This window comes from Cantharellus anzutake, assembly GCF_015039405.1.
Source record: "Cantharellus anzutake strain C23 chromosome Unknown EI90scaffold_72, whole genome shotgun sequence".
Taxonomy (NCBI): Eukaryota; Fungi; Basidiomycota; class Agaricomycetes; order Cantharellales; family Hydnaceae; genus Cantharellus; species Cantharellus anzutake.
In genome coordinates, this window is record NW_024067022.1 from 1 (window position 1) to 15,485 (window position 15,485).

Consider the following 15,485-nt stretch of genomic DNA (forward strand, 5'->3'; position numbering starts at 1 on the left):
AGAGTTCTAGCCAAGATCGACACCAACCGCGATGGGGTCATCTCATTGGAAGAGTTCGAAGCTGCTGGATTGGCCGCACTTCCGGACTATAGCAATCTTGGCGCTGAGGGACATCACTACGATGAAGAGAGCGAGTTCTTCTTGCACCACGAAGGTGTGTCGTCTTGAGATACGTTGAAGCGACTTGTTCACAGACGTGATCAGAACAATACCACAACACTCCGAAACACAAACGGATGAATCCTACAACCATCCTGAGGATACGTAAGCACTTCGTATCGTTGTTGGACCTCCCACCCTGACGATACTGCAGCGAACACTTCAAGCATCATGAGAGAATTGAACTCGAGGAGGAGAACCGAGAGCGCGAATTCCAAGGTTTGCCGACACTAAGCCCAGAAGAAGCCAAACCCTCCACGACAAACACCTTCAGCGAAAGTATTGCCTGCGTCCAGTGAGACGACAGGTCAGCCTTCAAAATCTGGGCCCAAGTTTATTCGACCCAAAAAGGATCCCAAGGCTGGTTACCTCAACATCGTCAAGGAAGCGCGAGACAAGCCGGAATGGGGTCAGGGTGCAGAAGGGTATCGACCGCCCAAGACTCCTGCTGAAAAGTTGAGGAAGAATGCGCCGTACAAAGTCCGTTGTCATCACGCATGCACATGCTCTGTTGGTTCTCTAACAATCTTCGTACAGTACAAATTCCGCCGTAATTGGGGCGATTTTTAAGTTACGTTGGCTGGCTTCCGACTAATGAAACATGAAAAGGGATCGTGTGCCCTTGTACGGATATCCTACTTATACTATCTAAATGCTGAAATTACAATGGTCCGAGTTCTACATGGAATGCAACTCCTACTCTGGTTCATTCGCTTTGGCACTTGTCCGATTCTAGCCTTATCATAATTCTGCACAAACCACGCTGCAGTCTCCTCCAAAGCTACGATGATAAACCAACCGCAGTCAAGTTGGGCCCGTTTCCGTACAGGAAACCCCTCACCTTGATCAAAAGGCGTGAAGGTGAAATTGCGATTAACCTCAGAAGCTTTGCGTTTGAAGCAGGTTTGCGGAACTGCCCATCTGCTCGAGTCGTATCGAACTGGAGATGGAGAAAGGCCACTGGGTTCTGGAATTAAGCATCTAACACAATTAACTTCCCTCACCTTGTAATCGCCTTCAAAGCCGATGGCTTTGACTATAGCATCTGCGACCTGCTTGATGCTGATCTCCTCGTTCTCACCGACTAAGTGAGCTTCATCAAACCATTATATTGAGCAAACTGTGCTCAAACGAACCAGATAGAATGACGGGATCAATCTCGTCATACTCCCTCAACTGCCAGATGAATAGCTTTGCGAGGTCTCGCGAGTAAATGAATTGTCGAAGGGGTTTCCCAGTTCCTGCTACGGTAAAGGGCGTGCCGTTCTCTAGGATTGCCGATCAGCAAATACGACATTGAAGCGAATTGAGTACTCTGCTTTTTGCCAAATAACACTTGTGGAGGAGTCCTGGTATGACATGGAGTCCTCCAGATCGCTGAGAGAGTCGATCAATCATTCGACTCCAAACTGGTATGGAGATACACACAAGTTATCGTGGGGACCGAAGACATTCGTTGGGATGGCAGATGTAAAGGAACTGCCGAATTCTTCATGATAGGCACTGTGCAGCAGGAAGTCAGGACCACCTCCGTTGCTCTGATCGGAATGCGCCCACTGGTTTGTCACGTCCACCATCCGCTTCGCATGCGCGTACCCAAAATTGCTCTCATGTGGAGGGCCAAGATGAATCTTTGTCTCATCGAGGGGATACTGAACCCTATCGGGGAAAACGCACGTCGACAAGCAGGAGATGACCTTTTTAACCTTCGTTTCATGGGACGTTTGAAGGACATTATCATTGATGAGTGTATTATCTCGGAGGAATGTCAGTTTATATTTCATGTTCTTGAAGAGCCCGCCAACTACAGAATTGTCAGCGAGAATTAGATCGATACCAAACAAGTTACCTAGTGCAGCCAGGTGAATAACATGAGTGGGTTTATACTTCTCGAACAGCTTCTTAGCAGCTTCAGGGTCCCTGGTGGCAAAAAAGAGAGGTTATGTCTTGCTTGACTTGGTGGACAAGCCGTGCACCTCAGATCACCCTCACTAGAACGCGCAAATATCCATTCCTCATTATCGTGTTTCCCGAATCGCGAATTTGGGGGCTCGTTGTCAATCACCCATCTGATAGCCGATCCAACCAGTCCCGATCCACCAGTGACGAGGATGACAATCTTGTTAGCGAGATCGGACATTACTACCCTTGGTTGGCGTGTTGGCAAATTCAGTTTATCTTGTATTGGTGGCGATGTACTGTCGTTCCTTCACTACTGAGTCAAGTAGTTACGAGGCCGTGGTCACCATCGCCTATGGTTGCCTGTGATTCCGGTTTTTTGAAATGTCTTATCTAGATGAATTATTCCTCTTCAGAGTACTTATGTTGACAACCGAGCAAATTGCAACGCATCCGGCCCCAGAGATGCTTCTACGATTCGGTGCCTTTGGTGGAGTGTTAATTCGCATTGTCATGGCTGTCCATGTTCCAGGGACCCTTGAATGATTTTTTATAGATTTTTACCCCTTCTGCTTACTATGCGGCCGAGCTGGGAATTATCCGTTACGGTGGGTATGGGCGTTTGTTGCTATGCGGTTTAGCTGAGGATCATGCCACACATGCAACGGAAGAACTAGTGTCAATAGAAGCGTAAGTTTCTGCAACTTGGGGACTGCTTATCACTTGTCTGGTTGCCTCGATCTACTGGGAGATGGAGCTTGCTCGGAACGAGGAGTAATGTCAGTCACATATCATGGATGATGGGTGGCCAACAAACTATGTAGCACGTTTTGGTGCCTCTCACTGGTCACCTATGCGGATTTTCTGCTTGTTTTGATTATCCGGGATATCCAACCTGCAGAATTTAGGCTTCTGGCGGGGGTGCCGAAGTCCGGGGGCTTCGTCATGAATAAGGTGAGAGGTAGCGAGCAAGTCCAATGTTACCCCTCATGACGACGTGGCAGTGAGGCTATCTTACAGTGTAGTAGACACGATTGAGAGAATCGACAGATACAAGATAGGGAGGACGGTCCAATGTTGGAAAGCGATCGATACTCCCCTTGCAAGTCATTATTCTACTCTAGTACAGGCTGGGAACCTGCCTAGTAAATTATCGGGTTTTGGGTTCAGATTGGTGCAGCGGTCAACCGTATATCAACTGTGCGAGATCTTGGTTATCTTGTTATCCATGCGGTGTCTCGGCCGTCATGGCTGTGCGCCTGCTGAAGGGAAGAGGCCAAAATAAGGCGATTGAATTGGAAGAGCTTCGTGCATGACTCAGGAACGGGTTCGGTCCGAAGTCCTAGCTTATCCTCGAAATGGCTTTAAGAATCCTATCCCAACAACCGCCCCGCAAGCTTGGTCAATAATCATTGCACAAATGGCTTGATAACCGGCACGTCACTGCACCTCACGAGCGGCCAATCATAAACAACAGGCTCATATGTTCGAAATATCCAATATTGTCCTTATATCGATCATGGGGATACATAAACCAAATCCCCATTTGCACCGTGCACCTCTACATCACGGCCTGACTCCTGGACTGAATAAGAGAGTGTCCCCTGCCTCGCCCCCGACGCACGATACAGAAGTGTTAGTAGCTACAGACTGCTGGGACCCTCTCGCCTCGGTTCATCCATTCACCTGTGGTGAATGAGTCCAGTCAGCTGTCATGTGTATATACATCCCGTCCCTTGGCCCCCCTTTATTTAGCTCATTTTACGTACGCTTTCCACATGACTTCAAGACCGGTTTTGACCCTTACTTCTGCCAGTACCCCCATCACCACCCCAACTCCTACTACGCACCTCTGCGAGGTTTACTCACCGACCGAAACCATGGCGGACATTGACGCGATATCCAATCCTAGAGACGATGAAAAAGTTGTCGAGCCGTCATCCGGTGAATTTAAGGCTGACAGCAATGATGAGAAAGGTTCACTCGCGGGAGACAAAGACTGTGTGAAGGGCTTCGACTTAAGGGGCGATGAACGGGACGAGATCGACGGAAGAACTGGTTGTATTCGAACTCTCGAGTCTTCCGATGGAATTGAGTACCCTGAGGGGGGACTTAGAGCTTGGCTTGTCGTCCTTGGGGTGAGTGTTCAACGGCTACGGAAATCGCCCACCCGATGGGAGCAACACCCCCCTTTCCAAAATCCACTGTCCCGATTGTGCGCGCTGATCATCCTCGTCAGTGTAATCTCTTAATGTTCTCGACGTATGATATTTCCCTGATATGTGATTATCGAAATAACTCAATTCCCTATCAACAGGTTCGGCATGGTCAACACTTGGGTACGTACCAATATTTTCTCCTCGACCCAGGTAACAAATCAGCAACGATCTGATGATCCAAAATCCCCTCGATCTCAATTCAAATAGGGTGTAAACCTCTTGCTTTCAGCCTTATCAAATTTCGGGTTCTTTCTGACAATGTCGTCTAAAGGTCTTTCAAGAGTATTATTCACGAACGATTCTTTCCGAACAATCGTCCTCGAACATGTAAGTCCGCCGTGAAGGGGTATTACCGCCTTGCCTGGGTTGACGTTTGTTCAATTTCTATGGTACAGAGCATGGATAGGCTCGGTTCAGGTTCGTTGTATCCATCCCCCTACTCGAACCCATCGTCACTAATCACCCACTCTTCATTTCCATGAACCATTCGATTGCCCACAGTTCTCACTGAACATGATGCCTGGCATAATCAGCGGCCGACTATTCGACATTGGATATTACCGCGAAACAAATATTCTAGCTACGTGCCTTTTCATCATCTCAGCATTCGTCGTTGGGGAATGTAAGAGATATTGGCAGTTTATGCTAGCTCAGGGATTTGCTGTTGGGGTAGCGTACTTTTGTTTTTGTTTTCTTTGCCTACCTCCCCTTCGGCTTGACGTTGACCTATCTACACGTACTCTCCTTGCACTTGGGAACAGATATCATCAGGGTTCCTAAACGGTCCGACGTTTGCAGTGGCAGCCAATTATTGTAAGTGGGCATGTTTCTTCGGAAGGTATACCTATGTACTTAATAATAGCACCCTCTTCCAAGTTCATAAGAGGAGGCCATTGGTATTTGGTTTAATATCCATTGGATCTAGCATTGGTGGGACAGTTTTGCCCATCGTAACTCGCATCCTCATTCCAAAAGTTGGGTATGTGTTCTCAACTCACATTTTGCCTTCGCTACGCACCTGCTTATATATCCTCCCCAGCTTTGCCTGGACAATACGCGTCCTAGGCTTTATTCTCCTCCTCACTACTGGTACAGCAAATCTCTTCCTCAAACGTCGTCTTCCCCCCACCAACGTAAAGGGTGGTCTCTTCAATCTCCCAGCATTCAAGTCACCCCACTTCACACTCTACTACGCCTCTTGCACAGGCATCCATCTAGGGCTGTTCACCTTGTTAACATACCTGGACATCGCCGCCATAGAAGTAGCCAAAGTACCTGTGGATACGGCATTTTATCTCATTGCGTTAGCCAATGCTTGTTCAAGTATTGGAAGGGTTGTTTCAGCTATTTTGGCCGGGTGGTATGGGCCTGTGAACGTGCTGGGGTGCTTCATGGTGATAGCGGCCGTGATGACGTACGTTTGGCCTTACAGTTTGAATCTGGGATCCTTGATTTTTGTGTCGATTATATATGGGTGCGCACAAATACCGCTCATTTGGCTACAGCGTGAATCCTAACCGAAAGAAAATTAATCCATGATTTCCCTCCCATCTGTATAGGATTGCAGTGGGTGCTTTCATCGGGCTTTTCAGCACGCCATTGTCGCACCCCGAATTCGGTGTTCAAGGGGACATGGGACGAAGAACAGGGATGTTATTCACTTGTGGCAGTGTTGGAGTCCTATGTGGTGCACCCATCTCAGGTGTTATTCGTGACGCTACGGGAGGCTACGCAGCGGTTGGGGCGTACGCGGGTAAGTGTCCTTTTCTTTGCTTTCTTCTGAGGTAGAGGTTTCGTTGACGGTTATCGTGATGTGGGATTTGTAGGTTCCACCCTTGTGCTTTCTATCGTTCTTATGATTTCTGCAAAATGGGTCGCCACTAGGTCCCTGTGGGGGAAGTTCTGATGGGAGCCCCCTACCGGCCAATGATGGTTATTAACGCGATGTTGATCTATGCTTTCGCACCTTGTCCGTTTTTCGCAGCCCCCGTTTCCGCTTGTTTCTTTTGAATGCGCACATAGACAGCCATGCAGCAGCGCCCTTTCACGAAGAATGGGACGCACACGTGTAGTATATGGAAATGACGATTGCAGATGAAGAGATGCATGGGTCTGAGCCTTGAGCTATTCAAGCCGGCCAAGCCTTGGTAATTAGCGACAACGACCTTCCACAGTGTTGGAGACAAGTCACGACAGCGCACGGGCCGCTGCTGTGTTGTTGTATTTTATTTTGTTATCCCCGCAGCCACCTTTGTAGTGACAGTACGGCTTACCATCCGAGAGGTACTCTTATACATCGTCGTGTACTTCGACGGATCCAAGAAGGACAAAAATACACTGGATTTGGAGTAGCGGGCTACTTACCAGGAGAAACAGTATTTGAGAGGAATGGATCTATGGGTAGCTAGGTAGAAGCCTTCGACACAGAAATGATGGAGCTGAGGGAAGCGGTGGAAAAGGCACGTTGCTTCATCGAAAACGACCTGCGCACTCACAAGTCGTCAAACATAGTATTTTACTCAGACAATACAAGCGCGATCGGCGGCATCTTCCAAGGGAAGCCCAAGAATACACCCGGACCTTTAGGAAGGCAGCGTGGCAGGCTCCTGGACGGCAAAGACGACCTCAAGGTCGCGATAAGCTGGTGCCCCGGCCACAGTGGCATCAAGGGCAACGAGCGCGTAGACGAGCTGGCCAAAGGGGGAGCTCTCCTCAGCCCGGACAGACTCCGCTACCACCCATTATCCTATGTAGAAAGCTTGCACAAGCAGGACATGGAAGAGGAACATTGGGCAAGCACGCCCAGAGAGCAGAGAGTGTACATGTGGGGCAGCTAACCAGACGAAAGAACACATCCTCCAGGTATTCCCACAGCTCAAGAAACATAGACACGTACTGGACCGCGGCCGCCAGAGCAGGTTTTCGACCCTTATGAGGAAGCCCAAAGACATTCTTAGACTCGCAGACTTCATCAAGAAGGGGCGGACAGAGAGCAACGCAAAGCGGGGGAACAGGAAACAGGAGTGCAGTAACCCACCGTAGAGAGAGAGTAGTGACATAGACACTACACCCCCACGCATACCCAGACATAACCCAGACACCAGATGTCACAACCCAGACGACCCCGTCGCCCCGACCACACCAACCAGACAACCCTACCTTGTATTGACGACAATGACGAGCCCCTCATGTAGTAATTAGTCGGGCTAGCTGCAACTGCCGCGTAACAAATTAGAGTACAACAACTTACATCATCATGATAGGGTTATGTGGCGGTGTCCTCTGGGTTGTGGTGGTTCTCCGCAACCCACCGCTTGCCACAACATTCATATCGTTCGATTCTTCGTTAACTACCAATGTTACTGTAGGATCCCAGTAAAGTAGAACTGTAATTGGTCTACACCAGAAAAAGAACCTTTTATATCGCCCTCGTTCCCTCCGTCGGACAACTTGAATGCCGAGCATCCACCCCCAGCTCATAACAACACGCACTCGAAACCCTGCAGGCAGGTGACCAGCATCTCTTGAAATCCTCGTCTTTCTGCCGTCCAATGGATGTAGATAATTCAGACACTGGGACGATCAATTCACTCGTGACTTCGATGTCACCCGTTCCAAGTAGGGGGTGGGATCCTCCCTAGGTGTCCTGATCCATGAATCCATGAAAAACAGAGAAACAAATAAGAATTCAGTCAACACCGGGACTTGGACGGTCCGGCATGGCTGTGCATGTGCCCGACGGAACTACCGCATTGGGCGTGCGAGTTCCCAGGAACGAGATCGGTCCGAAGTTTAGCTTCGCTCGCTGGCTTTTCGTGCGCTGTGTTTGAGCTACAAGAATTCCTTCTGTCCGTCTGTTATGATTATCGCATAAAAGCTCTGTGAAATCTAGCGACCAACACCTCACTACACCTCACGAGTGGTTGGTCATGGCTCATATGTTCGAATATCCTTTCTTGTCCAAATCAATATTGTGCTATATTGTGCTTATATCATGGGGACGAATCAAGCTCCTTTGCATACCGGCTTCCCTACCTGGTTTCTGGGCTGGTAAAGAGCATTCCTTGCCTCGCCCTTGGTGCGCGGGACAGAAGGGCTGCGGGGACACTCCCCCGCGTCCATCTATTCACTGGTTGCCAACTATCATGTGTACATCCTGTCTTTTTGACTCCATTCCATTCAGCTTTTCGCCTACCACTGCCGCATGGCTTCCAAAGAAAGATCTCCATTGGCTCTGGCCGCTTCTTCCGGGACTACCACCATTACCATCTCAACTCCTACTACAACTTCTACCGCACTTCTTCAACGACAGAAACCATGGCAGACACTAATCCGATCTCCAATCCTAGAGATCATGAAAAAGTTGTCGAGTCATCATCCGGTAAAAATAAGACTGATGGCAAGGATAAGAAAAGCTCGATCACCGGAGACGAAGACTGTGTTAAGGCCCCCAACGTAACGGAGGATGAAATCGGTGGGGAGAGTGGTCTTGCTCGAACTCTCGAGTACCCTGAGGGCGGACTTAGAGCTTGGCTTGTCGTCTTTGGGGTGAGTATTCAGCGGCTACGGAAATCGACTATCCAATGATGCCTCCTCTTCCCCTCCAACCACATTCATTGTCCTGATTGTGCCAATTCGGACACACTAACCGCCCTCACCAGTGTAACCTCTTAATGTTCTCAACGTACAGTATTACCTCGATATGCTATTATCGAAATCACTCATTTCTCCATGAGCAGATTTGGAATGGCTAACAGTTGGGTACGTACCAATGATCCTAAACCCCAGATTGAGCGTTTCCTTGGCGTGGGCAGCAAATCAGTGACGATCTGATTATGTATCCAAAATCCTTTGATCTCGATTAAATAGGGTGTGAGCCTCTTGCTATTAGCCTCATTCGACTTCGCATTCTTCCCAACAAAGTCTCCTAAAGGTCTTTCAAGAGTATTATTCACGAACGATCCTTTCCGGTCAGTCGCCTTCGAATATGTGAGTTCCATAGGAAGACATCACCCCTGCTTGGCATTTGCTTGATTTCTATTTTAAAGAGCATGGATAGGTTCAGTACAGGTCCGTTGTATCCTTTCTCTACTTGGACCGAACGTCGCCGATCACCCACTTCCCCTTCCTTGGACTCGTATGGATTATTTGACTGTATACAGATCTCACTGAGCTTGATGCCAGCCATAATCAGCGGTCGACTCTTCGACATTGGATACTACCAGGGAACAAACATTCTAGCCACAGGCATTCTCGTCATTTCAACGTTTGTTGTCGGAGAATGTAAGAAGTATTGGCAGTTTATGCTAGCACAAGGATTTGCTGTTGGGGTAGTGTAGTTTTTATTTTAATTATTTTTGGCTCGATATCGACTTGTCCATATGTATTTTTCCTGTACCCGAGAGTAGATATCCTCAGGATTCCTGTTCGGTCCGACGTTTGCGGTAGCAGCAAATTATTGTACGTGGTCACCTTTCTTAGTTTGTTGCTTGACAGGTGTGCTTAACAATAGCACACTCTCTCGCCTTCTTCAAAGTTCATAAGAGAAGGCCATTTGTATTTGGTTTAATATCCATTGGATCCAGCGTAGGCGGGACGGTTTTACCCATCGTAACTCGCACCCTCATCCCGAAAGTCGGGTACGCGTTCTCAATCGTCTCAATTCACACTTGGCGTTCACTACGCACTCGCTTCTTCACTCTCCGCAGCTTTCCCTGGACGATGCGCATCCTAGGTTTTCTTCTCCTCCTCACTACTGGCATGGCGACCCTTCTCCTCAAACGGCGTCTTTCCCCTACCAACGTAAAGGGTGGTCTCTTCAATCTCCCGGCCTTCAAATTGCTCCACTTTACACTGTACTACATCTCCTGCACAACCATCTATCTAGGGTTGTTCACCTTGTTGACATATCTCGACATCGCTGCCATAGAAGCAGCCAAAATACCTGTGGATCTGGCATTTTATCTCGTTGCGTTAGCTAATGCTTGTTCGGGTATTGGAAGGCTTGTTTCAGGTATTTTGGCCGGGTGGTATGGACCTGTGAACATGCTGGGGTGCTTCGTGGCGATAGCGGCCATGATGACGTACGTTTGGCCTTATTGTTTGAATCTGGGATCCTTGATTTTTGTATCGATCGTGTATGGGTAAGCCCAAGTGCCACCCTCTTGGTGGCGATGTGGATCCTACCAAAAAGGAATTTGACCCCTCCTTTGCATAGGGTTGCAGTGGGTGCTTTCGTCGGGCTCGTCGGTACGCCATTGTCGCACCCTAAATTTGGTGCTCAAGGGGACATGGGGCGAAGAACGGGGATGCTATTCACTTGCGGCAGCATCGGAATCCTATGTGGTGCACCTATATCAGGTGTCATTCGTGACGCGACGGGAGGTTACGAAGCAGTCGGGGGGTTTGCAGGTGGGTATCCCTTTGTTCTCCTTCTCGAGTAGGGGCTTCGTTGACGGTCATGTTGGTGTGGAATTTGGTAGGTTCCATCCTTGTACTTTCTGTCGTTCTGATGTTCGCCGCAAAGTGGGTCGCTACGGGGTCTCCATGGGGGAAATTCTAATGGGAGCCACCTACCCATTTATTGGGGGATAACAGTGGTCATTAACGGGACATTGTTTTACACTCGTGCACGTTTCACAGTTCCTCTTTCGTTTCATGTCTTGTTTTTGTTTTTAGATGCGCCTTCTGCGAAGAATGACCTGCGCATGTATGTAGAGTATGTAAACATGGACGTATATTGAATGCAGTAGAAGCATTAGGTTGATTTTTTTGGTCAGGGTAGATGTTGGGTTCGGGTCCTGATTGAGTTATCCAAGCATGGGACAATTAGCCTTGAAAATCAGCGAGAATGACCGTCGTTTTTCTGGTTGCTGTATTTGTGAACTTCGTCAGAACATGCGCGGGATCCAATGGACTTGGCCTTTGAGAGGAACAAGAATGGCCGTGGCAGTCTTGCCACTATAGTTATGTTAGAGATCATAGTTCCGCCACAAGCACGTAATCAGAGAATCCATCTGTACATCGCACTCACCAAAACATAGCACAAAATTTTATTCGCAGCGTTCTCCGGGTGATTTGTATTTATGGCGACGGCCCTTCGCGGAGTCTCCCGCTAAGACTGCATAGATGTCGTGCCGGGACAAGCCTTGTGTGGCACATCAGTATGTTTGACCTTATGCTTTGAGTGTGGGATCGTTGATTACTGTATCGATTTTTAGGGTGAGCTTCTTGTTCGTTCCTTTAGCAATATTTCCACGAAAAATTTACTTATATTCTTCACTGAACACGGAACCAGAATGGGGATGCTATTGAGTTCGAGGATCGGAGTCTTGTGTGGTCTAGCTATATTCATGATACCACAGGAGACTATAAAGCAGTTGGTGCGTACGCAACAAGCCTTCTCCCCCTCCTCGAACTAGGAATAGGAAGATGCCTAGGTTTGGCCTTATAGATAGGTGTCTAAATATTTACATGCAGTGGCGGCAGTTGATAAATTTGCACACAAAGTTATAGTGTCGCTTCATTGTAACGCCCTTGTAACCGCCCAGCAAAACCCCGTAACGCCTTGTAACACCAAAAAAATCCCGTAACGCCCTTGTAATGCCCAGCGAAATCGCGTGAACACCTATACTAATAAGGGCTGGTAACCTGCCTATGTAACACCCGCGTTGTCGTACTGTTGGATGGGTCACGTGGAGTGACGGCTTAATTAAACCTTAGATTCCGTCCCTCGTGACTTGCCGATGATGTGTGGTTGTGAGTCACTGTGTGAGACTGCCACTGAGACAAGATCACCTACGTAATGTTGTGTGAACATTAATGAGTCATCACCTGCGCCTCTTTTTTTCAACTTTGCAAGGCATCGTTCGCACATCTCTAGGCACTGAAGGGAGGCCCCTTGTTCGGTTACTTAATTGAACATTTGAAATCACACGGATGCGTTGGCCAGATTGTCATAGATTCCGATTTGGATACTGAGACTCGGGTGCTTTCCTATCATCATAGGTCCGATCCAACCGCTCATTCGCCTTGTAAACCTGCAGATTGTTCAGGTCACACATCGATAAGATCCAGGTCATGCAGCACGTTGCTCGCCACCAAAGCCAGCTCGTTGGCTAAAACTGCCACCATCGCGCGAATCGTTTACAGCAAGCTGCTGTGTTTCATCAGCGGCTAAACAGAAACGAGGCGCTCGTGTGTGGTGGGAGCTCTCCATTAAAATCATTATTCATCATGGCCAGAGTTGGTTATGTCCGCAACCCGCCGCCCTCTTTTTCCACATCTTGACTGGACGCTCGTTCCTGACTTCGTATAGGATTTCCTTCCACCTCGTCCTTGACGCTCGGCACACAAGCGCTGCAATATACTACTCCGATCCCCTTGTTCGTTCATTCACTGATATAAGTTTCACTGGTTGTCGTGTATCCGGCCAATCCTTCCAATCCGCCTTCAGCTCATCCAACTCCCCATCTCTGTATGGCTTCTAACGAAAAATCGATATCCAAGTCGACCCCTTCTGCCGCTACCATCCCCTTTCCTCTCGAGCGTCATTCGTCCGCTGCAACTATGACGAACACCAACCCGGTCTCCAATATTAGGACATCGTCTTCATCCCCCACCTTTGATCCTCTCTCATTCTCACCAGTGAATTTAAGCCTATCAGATGGCCCTAATTCTAATGACGGCGAGTACCCTGAAGGGGGGCTCGAAGCTTGGCTTGTCGTCATTGGGGTGAGTTGTTGAAACCTGCTCACTCCAAGATAGGACTAACATCCCCTTTCAAACAAATCGCCCCTGCGGCTGCACGAAATGATTGTCCTCGCCAGTGTGCCCTCTTAAATTTCTCGACGTATGTTGTTTCCCTCAATTATCCTCTGATCGTGAACTCATCTATGGTCAGATTTGGATTTGTTAATGCTTGGGTACGTAACCGATGACGCCCTGACGTCCCAGCGCTCTGACAATTCTTCGGGCTCGATTCAAATTAGGGTGTGAGTTGTTCTCGACATCCTAGCCTCATTACCCTCGTGGTCCGCCGCCGAATATTCTAATGAGATACCCCTAGGTCTTTCAAGAGTTTTATTCACAAACAATTCTCTCCGATCAGTCCCATTCGAATATGTAAGCTTCGTCAGAAGATATAACCGCTTTCCTTGGCTTCATGCTCAAGTACTGCCTTACAGTGCATGGATAGGCTCAGTCCAGGTTCGTAAAATCTTCCCTCTGCTTCCAATCCGATGTCGCCAATAACTCGCCTCCTTCCTTTCACTTGCCCTATCCTCCCTATGCACCACTCACCCACACGTAGTACTCACTCGGTCTGATACCGGGGTCGATCAGTGGCCGACTCTTCGACGTTGGATACTTTCGAGAAACAATGGTACCGGCCACATGTCTTCTCGTCCTCTCAACGTTCCTTGTAGGGGAATGTGAAAGATATTGGCAGTTTATGTTATGCCAAGGAATTGCTGTGGGAGTAAGCGTAACCATTCATCCCCTCCCCTCTCTTTCGTCTACTTCTTTCTTACTGGGCGGAAATTCACATGCGTGTCTTCTCTGCCTTTTCGGGCCAGATGTCGTCGGGCTTCCTATTCGGACCAACATTTGCAGTGGCATCAAATTACTGTACGTGGAACAGATTCTTTTTTTCTCAGAAAAGCAAGTTGGATCTAACGGTGGATACCTTCTTCCAAGTCCATAAGAGGAGACCATTGGTATTCGGTTTAGTAGCCGTCGGGTCAGGCGTAGGCGGGACACTTCTACCCATCGTAACTCGTACCCTCATCCCAAAAATCGGGTACGTTTCTCTCGTTCGTCTCAAGCTCGCTGCGTACGTACTTTCCCTCCGGCGCATCTTCCCTCTAGCTTCCGTTGGACGATGCGCGTTTTAGGCTTCTTTACCCTCCTTGCAACTACCACAGCGAACCTTCTCCTCAGACGTCGTCTTCCCCCCGTCAATGTAAAAGGTGGCCTCTTCAACCTCCCCGCGTTCAAATCGCCCCACTTTACACTCTATTATCTCTCCTCCACAATCGGCTTCTTAGGGATGTTCACCGTCTTGACGTACCTTGACACAGCCGCAGTCGAAGTAGCCAAGATCAACGGGGATCTGGCTTTTTATCTCATTTCGATAGCAAATGCATGTTCGAGTATTGGGAGGCTTGGTTCGGGCGCTTTGTCGGGGAGGTATGGACCTATCAACGTGTTGGGGTGCTTCATGGTGTTGGCAGCTTTGATGACATATGTTTGGCCTTATGCGTTGAGTATGGGGTCGTTGATTGCTGTATCGGTTTTATATGGGTGAGCCCGTCATTTTCTCCGTCAGTGATGATATGGAGGCTCTTACCATAACAAATTTGCTTCCCCCTCCTCCTGAAAAATTTCCCCTTGTGTAACTGCATAGGATTGCCTCGGGTGCTTTCATCGGGGTTGTCGTTACTCCGCTGACACATCCTCAATTTGGCGTTCAAGGGGATATAGGCCGGAGAACGGGGATGCTATTCACTTTGAGTGGAATTGGAGCCTTATGTGGGCCGCCCATACCCGGCGCTATTCGCGACGCCACAGGAGGCTATAAAGCAGTTGGAGCGTATGGAGGTGAGATTTTTCCTCTGTTTCCCCCCCCTTCTCCTTCAAGGCTAGGAGGAAGTTTTGCTAATCAAGATCCTGACGCGGGATTCTGTAGGTTCTATCCTTATGCTCTCTCTCATTCTTATGGTTTCTGCAAAATGGGTCGCTACGGGGTCCCCATGGGGGAAGTTCTGATGAGAGCTACCTAGTGTTTATTGACGCGGTATCGTCTACTTTTGATATCATCACCCTTCCCTTCCTGCTAGGGCTCCTAGCGGTTCGGATAGGTTCGGATTCGGATCAGAATCCGCGGATTCTAGAGGTTTGGAACTTAAAACCGTATCCGGCAGTTAGAAACCCGCGGATATGCGGATCAACTGCGGATTGCAGATACCATGCTCCAAATTAGGAAATCCATCAATTTCTCCATAACAACCGTGCAAACTACCTTGCGAGAAGTGTCCCATTACAATTCACATCTCACTACCTGCCAATCCTATGTCCTCCCGACAAGAAATTGACCTCACTAATGTTATCAGTGGTGGACGCAACCGAAAGCGATCTGCCAAGGCTCTTGAGGCTTTGGACTGGTATAATTCTACAGTATAGAACAAAAAGAGAAAGAATCCAGTCTCT

At 48.5% G+C, this 15,485-nt stretch overlaps 6 protein-coding genes across 6 annotated transcripts; 5 read left to right on the forward strand and 1 right to left on the reverse strand.

The window, feature by feature from the left end:
- Positions 1 to 926, forward strand: EI90DRAFT_3292519 (uncharacterized protein; the record flags this gene model as incomplete). The annotated part of the gene is made up of 5 exons (XM_039067339.1): positions 1 to 154; positions 195 to 264; positions 314 to 378; positions 434 to 639; positions 697 to 926. Coding segments are annotated over 5 exons (528 nt in total), but the record flags the coding sequence as incomplete, so codon positions are not given.
- Positions 927 to 940: 14 nt separating this feature from the next.
- Positions 941 to 2,299, reverse strand: EI90DRAFT_3131031 (uncharacterized protein; the record flags this gene model as incomplete). Its single annotated transcript, XM_039064359.1, has 6 exons — positions 941 to 1,099; positions 1,164 to 1,243; positions 1,296 to 1,427; positions 1,496 to 1,536; positions 1,588 to 2,079; positions 2,136 to 2,299. 6 exons carry the CDS (start codon positions 2,297 to 2,299, stop codon positions 941 to 943), a joined length of 1,068 nt encoding a protein of 355 aa, XP_038910838.1.
- Positions 2,300 to 4,169: 1,870 nt separating this feature from the next.
- EI90DRAFT_3077971 (major facilitator superfamily domain-containing protein) lies at positions 4,170 to 6,599 on the forward strand. The gene is given in 12 exon segments (XM_039061754.1): positions 4,170 to 4,196; positions 4,298 to 4,320; positions 4,376 to 4,403; positions 4,549 to 4,604; positions 4,673 to 4,694; positions 4,779 to 4,946; positions 5,039 to 5,088; positions 5,104 to 5,115; positions 5,164 to 5,256; positions 5,317 to 5,751; positions 5,837 to 6,030; positions 6,104 to 6,599. 11 exon segments carry the CDS (start codon positions 4,310 to 4,312, stop codon positions 6,181 to 6,183), a joined length of 1,149 nt encoding a protein of 382 aa, XP_038910839.1. The 5' UTR covers positions 4,170 to 4,196; positions 4,298 to 4,309; the 3' UTR covers positions 6,184 to 6,599.
- Positions 6,600 to 8,378: 1,779 nt separating this feature from the next.
- On the forward strand, positions 8,379 to 11,100 carry EI90DRAFT_2481187 (MFS general substrate transporter). Its single transcript, XM_039053096.1, has 11 exons — positions 8,379 to 8,825; positions 8,939 to 8,961; positions 9,017 to 9,038; positions 9,211 to 9,266; positions 9,326 to 9,347; positions 9,440 to 9,607; positions 9,686 to 9,737; positions 9,814 to 9,916; positions 9,986 to 10,420; positions 10,495 to 10,688; positions 10,760 to 11,100. The coding sequence occupies exons 1-11, from the start codon at positions 8,595 to 8,597 to the stop codon at positions 10,837 to 10,839; spliced, it is 1,386 nt and encodes a 461-aa protein (XP_038910840.1). The 5' UTR covers positions 8,379 to 8,594; the 3' UTR covers positions 10,840 to 11,100.
- Positions 11,101 to 12,519: 1,419 nt separating this feature from the next.
- Positions 12,520 to 13,444, forward strand: EI90DRAFT_2481292 (uncharacterized protein). The gene is made up of 4 exons (XM_039053097.1): positions 12,520 to 13,010; positions 13,106 to 13,128; positions 13,180 to 13,201; positions 13,345 to 13,444. The coding sequence occupies exons 1-4, from the start codon at positions 12,756 to 12,758 to the stop codon at positions 13,402 to 13,404; spliced, it is 360 nt and encodes a 119-aa protein (XP_038910841.1). The 5' UTR covers positions 12,520 to 12,755; the 3' UTR covers positions 13,405 to 13,444.
- Positions 13,445 to 13,448: 4 nt separating this feature from the next.
- On the forward strand, positions 13,449 to 15,044 carry EI90DRAFT_2937126 (major facilitator superfamily domain-containing protein; the record flags this gene model as incomplete). The annotated part of the gene is made up of 7 exons (XM_039055176.1): positions 13,449 to 13,484; positions 13,588 to 13,755; positions 13,853 to 13,904; positions 13,974 to 14,076; positions 14,145 to 14,579; positions 14,683 to 14,876; positions 14,965 to 15,044. Coding segments are annotated over 7 exons (1,068 nt in total), but the record flags the coding sequence as incomplete, so codon positions are not given.
- Positions 15,045 to 15,485: the final 441 nt, after the last annotated feature.

Excerpts from the sequence above, each read along its gene's own strand:
- EI90DRAFT_3077971 (XM_039061754.1), top strand. Across the intron at positions 4,404-4,548 it reads TGGTCAACACTTGGGTACGT|GTCTTTCAAGAGTATTATTC; the intron begins ACCAATATTTTC and ends TGTCGTCTAAAG. Across the intron at positions 5,752-5,836 it reads TTTGTGTCGATTATATATGG|GATTGCAGTGGGTGCTTTCA; the intron begins GTGCGCACAAAT and ends CCATCTGTATAG.
- EI90DRAFT_2481187 (XM_039053096.1), top strand. The coding sequence starts at position 8,595 with ATGGCAGACACTAATCCGATCTCCAATCCTAGAGATCATGAAAAAGTT. Across the intron at positions 9,608-9,685 it reads CACAAGGATTTGCTGTTGGG|ATATCCTCAGGATTCCTGTT; the intron begins GTAGTGTAGTTT and ends ACCCGAGAGTAG. Across the intron at positions 9,738-9,813 it reads TGCGGTAGCAGCAAATTATT|TTCATAAGAGAAGGCCATTT; the intron begins GTACGTGGTCAC and ends CCTTCTTCAAAG.
- EI90DRAFT_2481292 (XM_039053097.1), top strand. The coding sequence starts at position 12,756 with ATGGCTTCTAACGAAAAATCGATATCCAAGTCGACCCCTTCTGCCGCT. Across the intron at positions 13,011-13,105 it reads CTTGGCTTGTCGTCATTGGG|TGTGCCCTCTTAAATTTCTC; the intron begins GTGAGTTGTTGA and ends TGTCCTCGCCAG. Across the intron at positions 13,129-13,179 it reads GCCCTCTTAAATTTCTCGAC|ATTTGGATTTGTTAATGCTT; the intron begins GTATGTTGTTTC and ends ATCTATGGTCAG.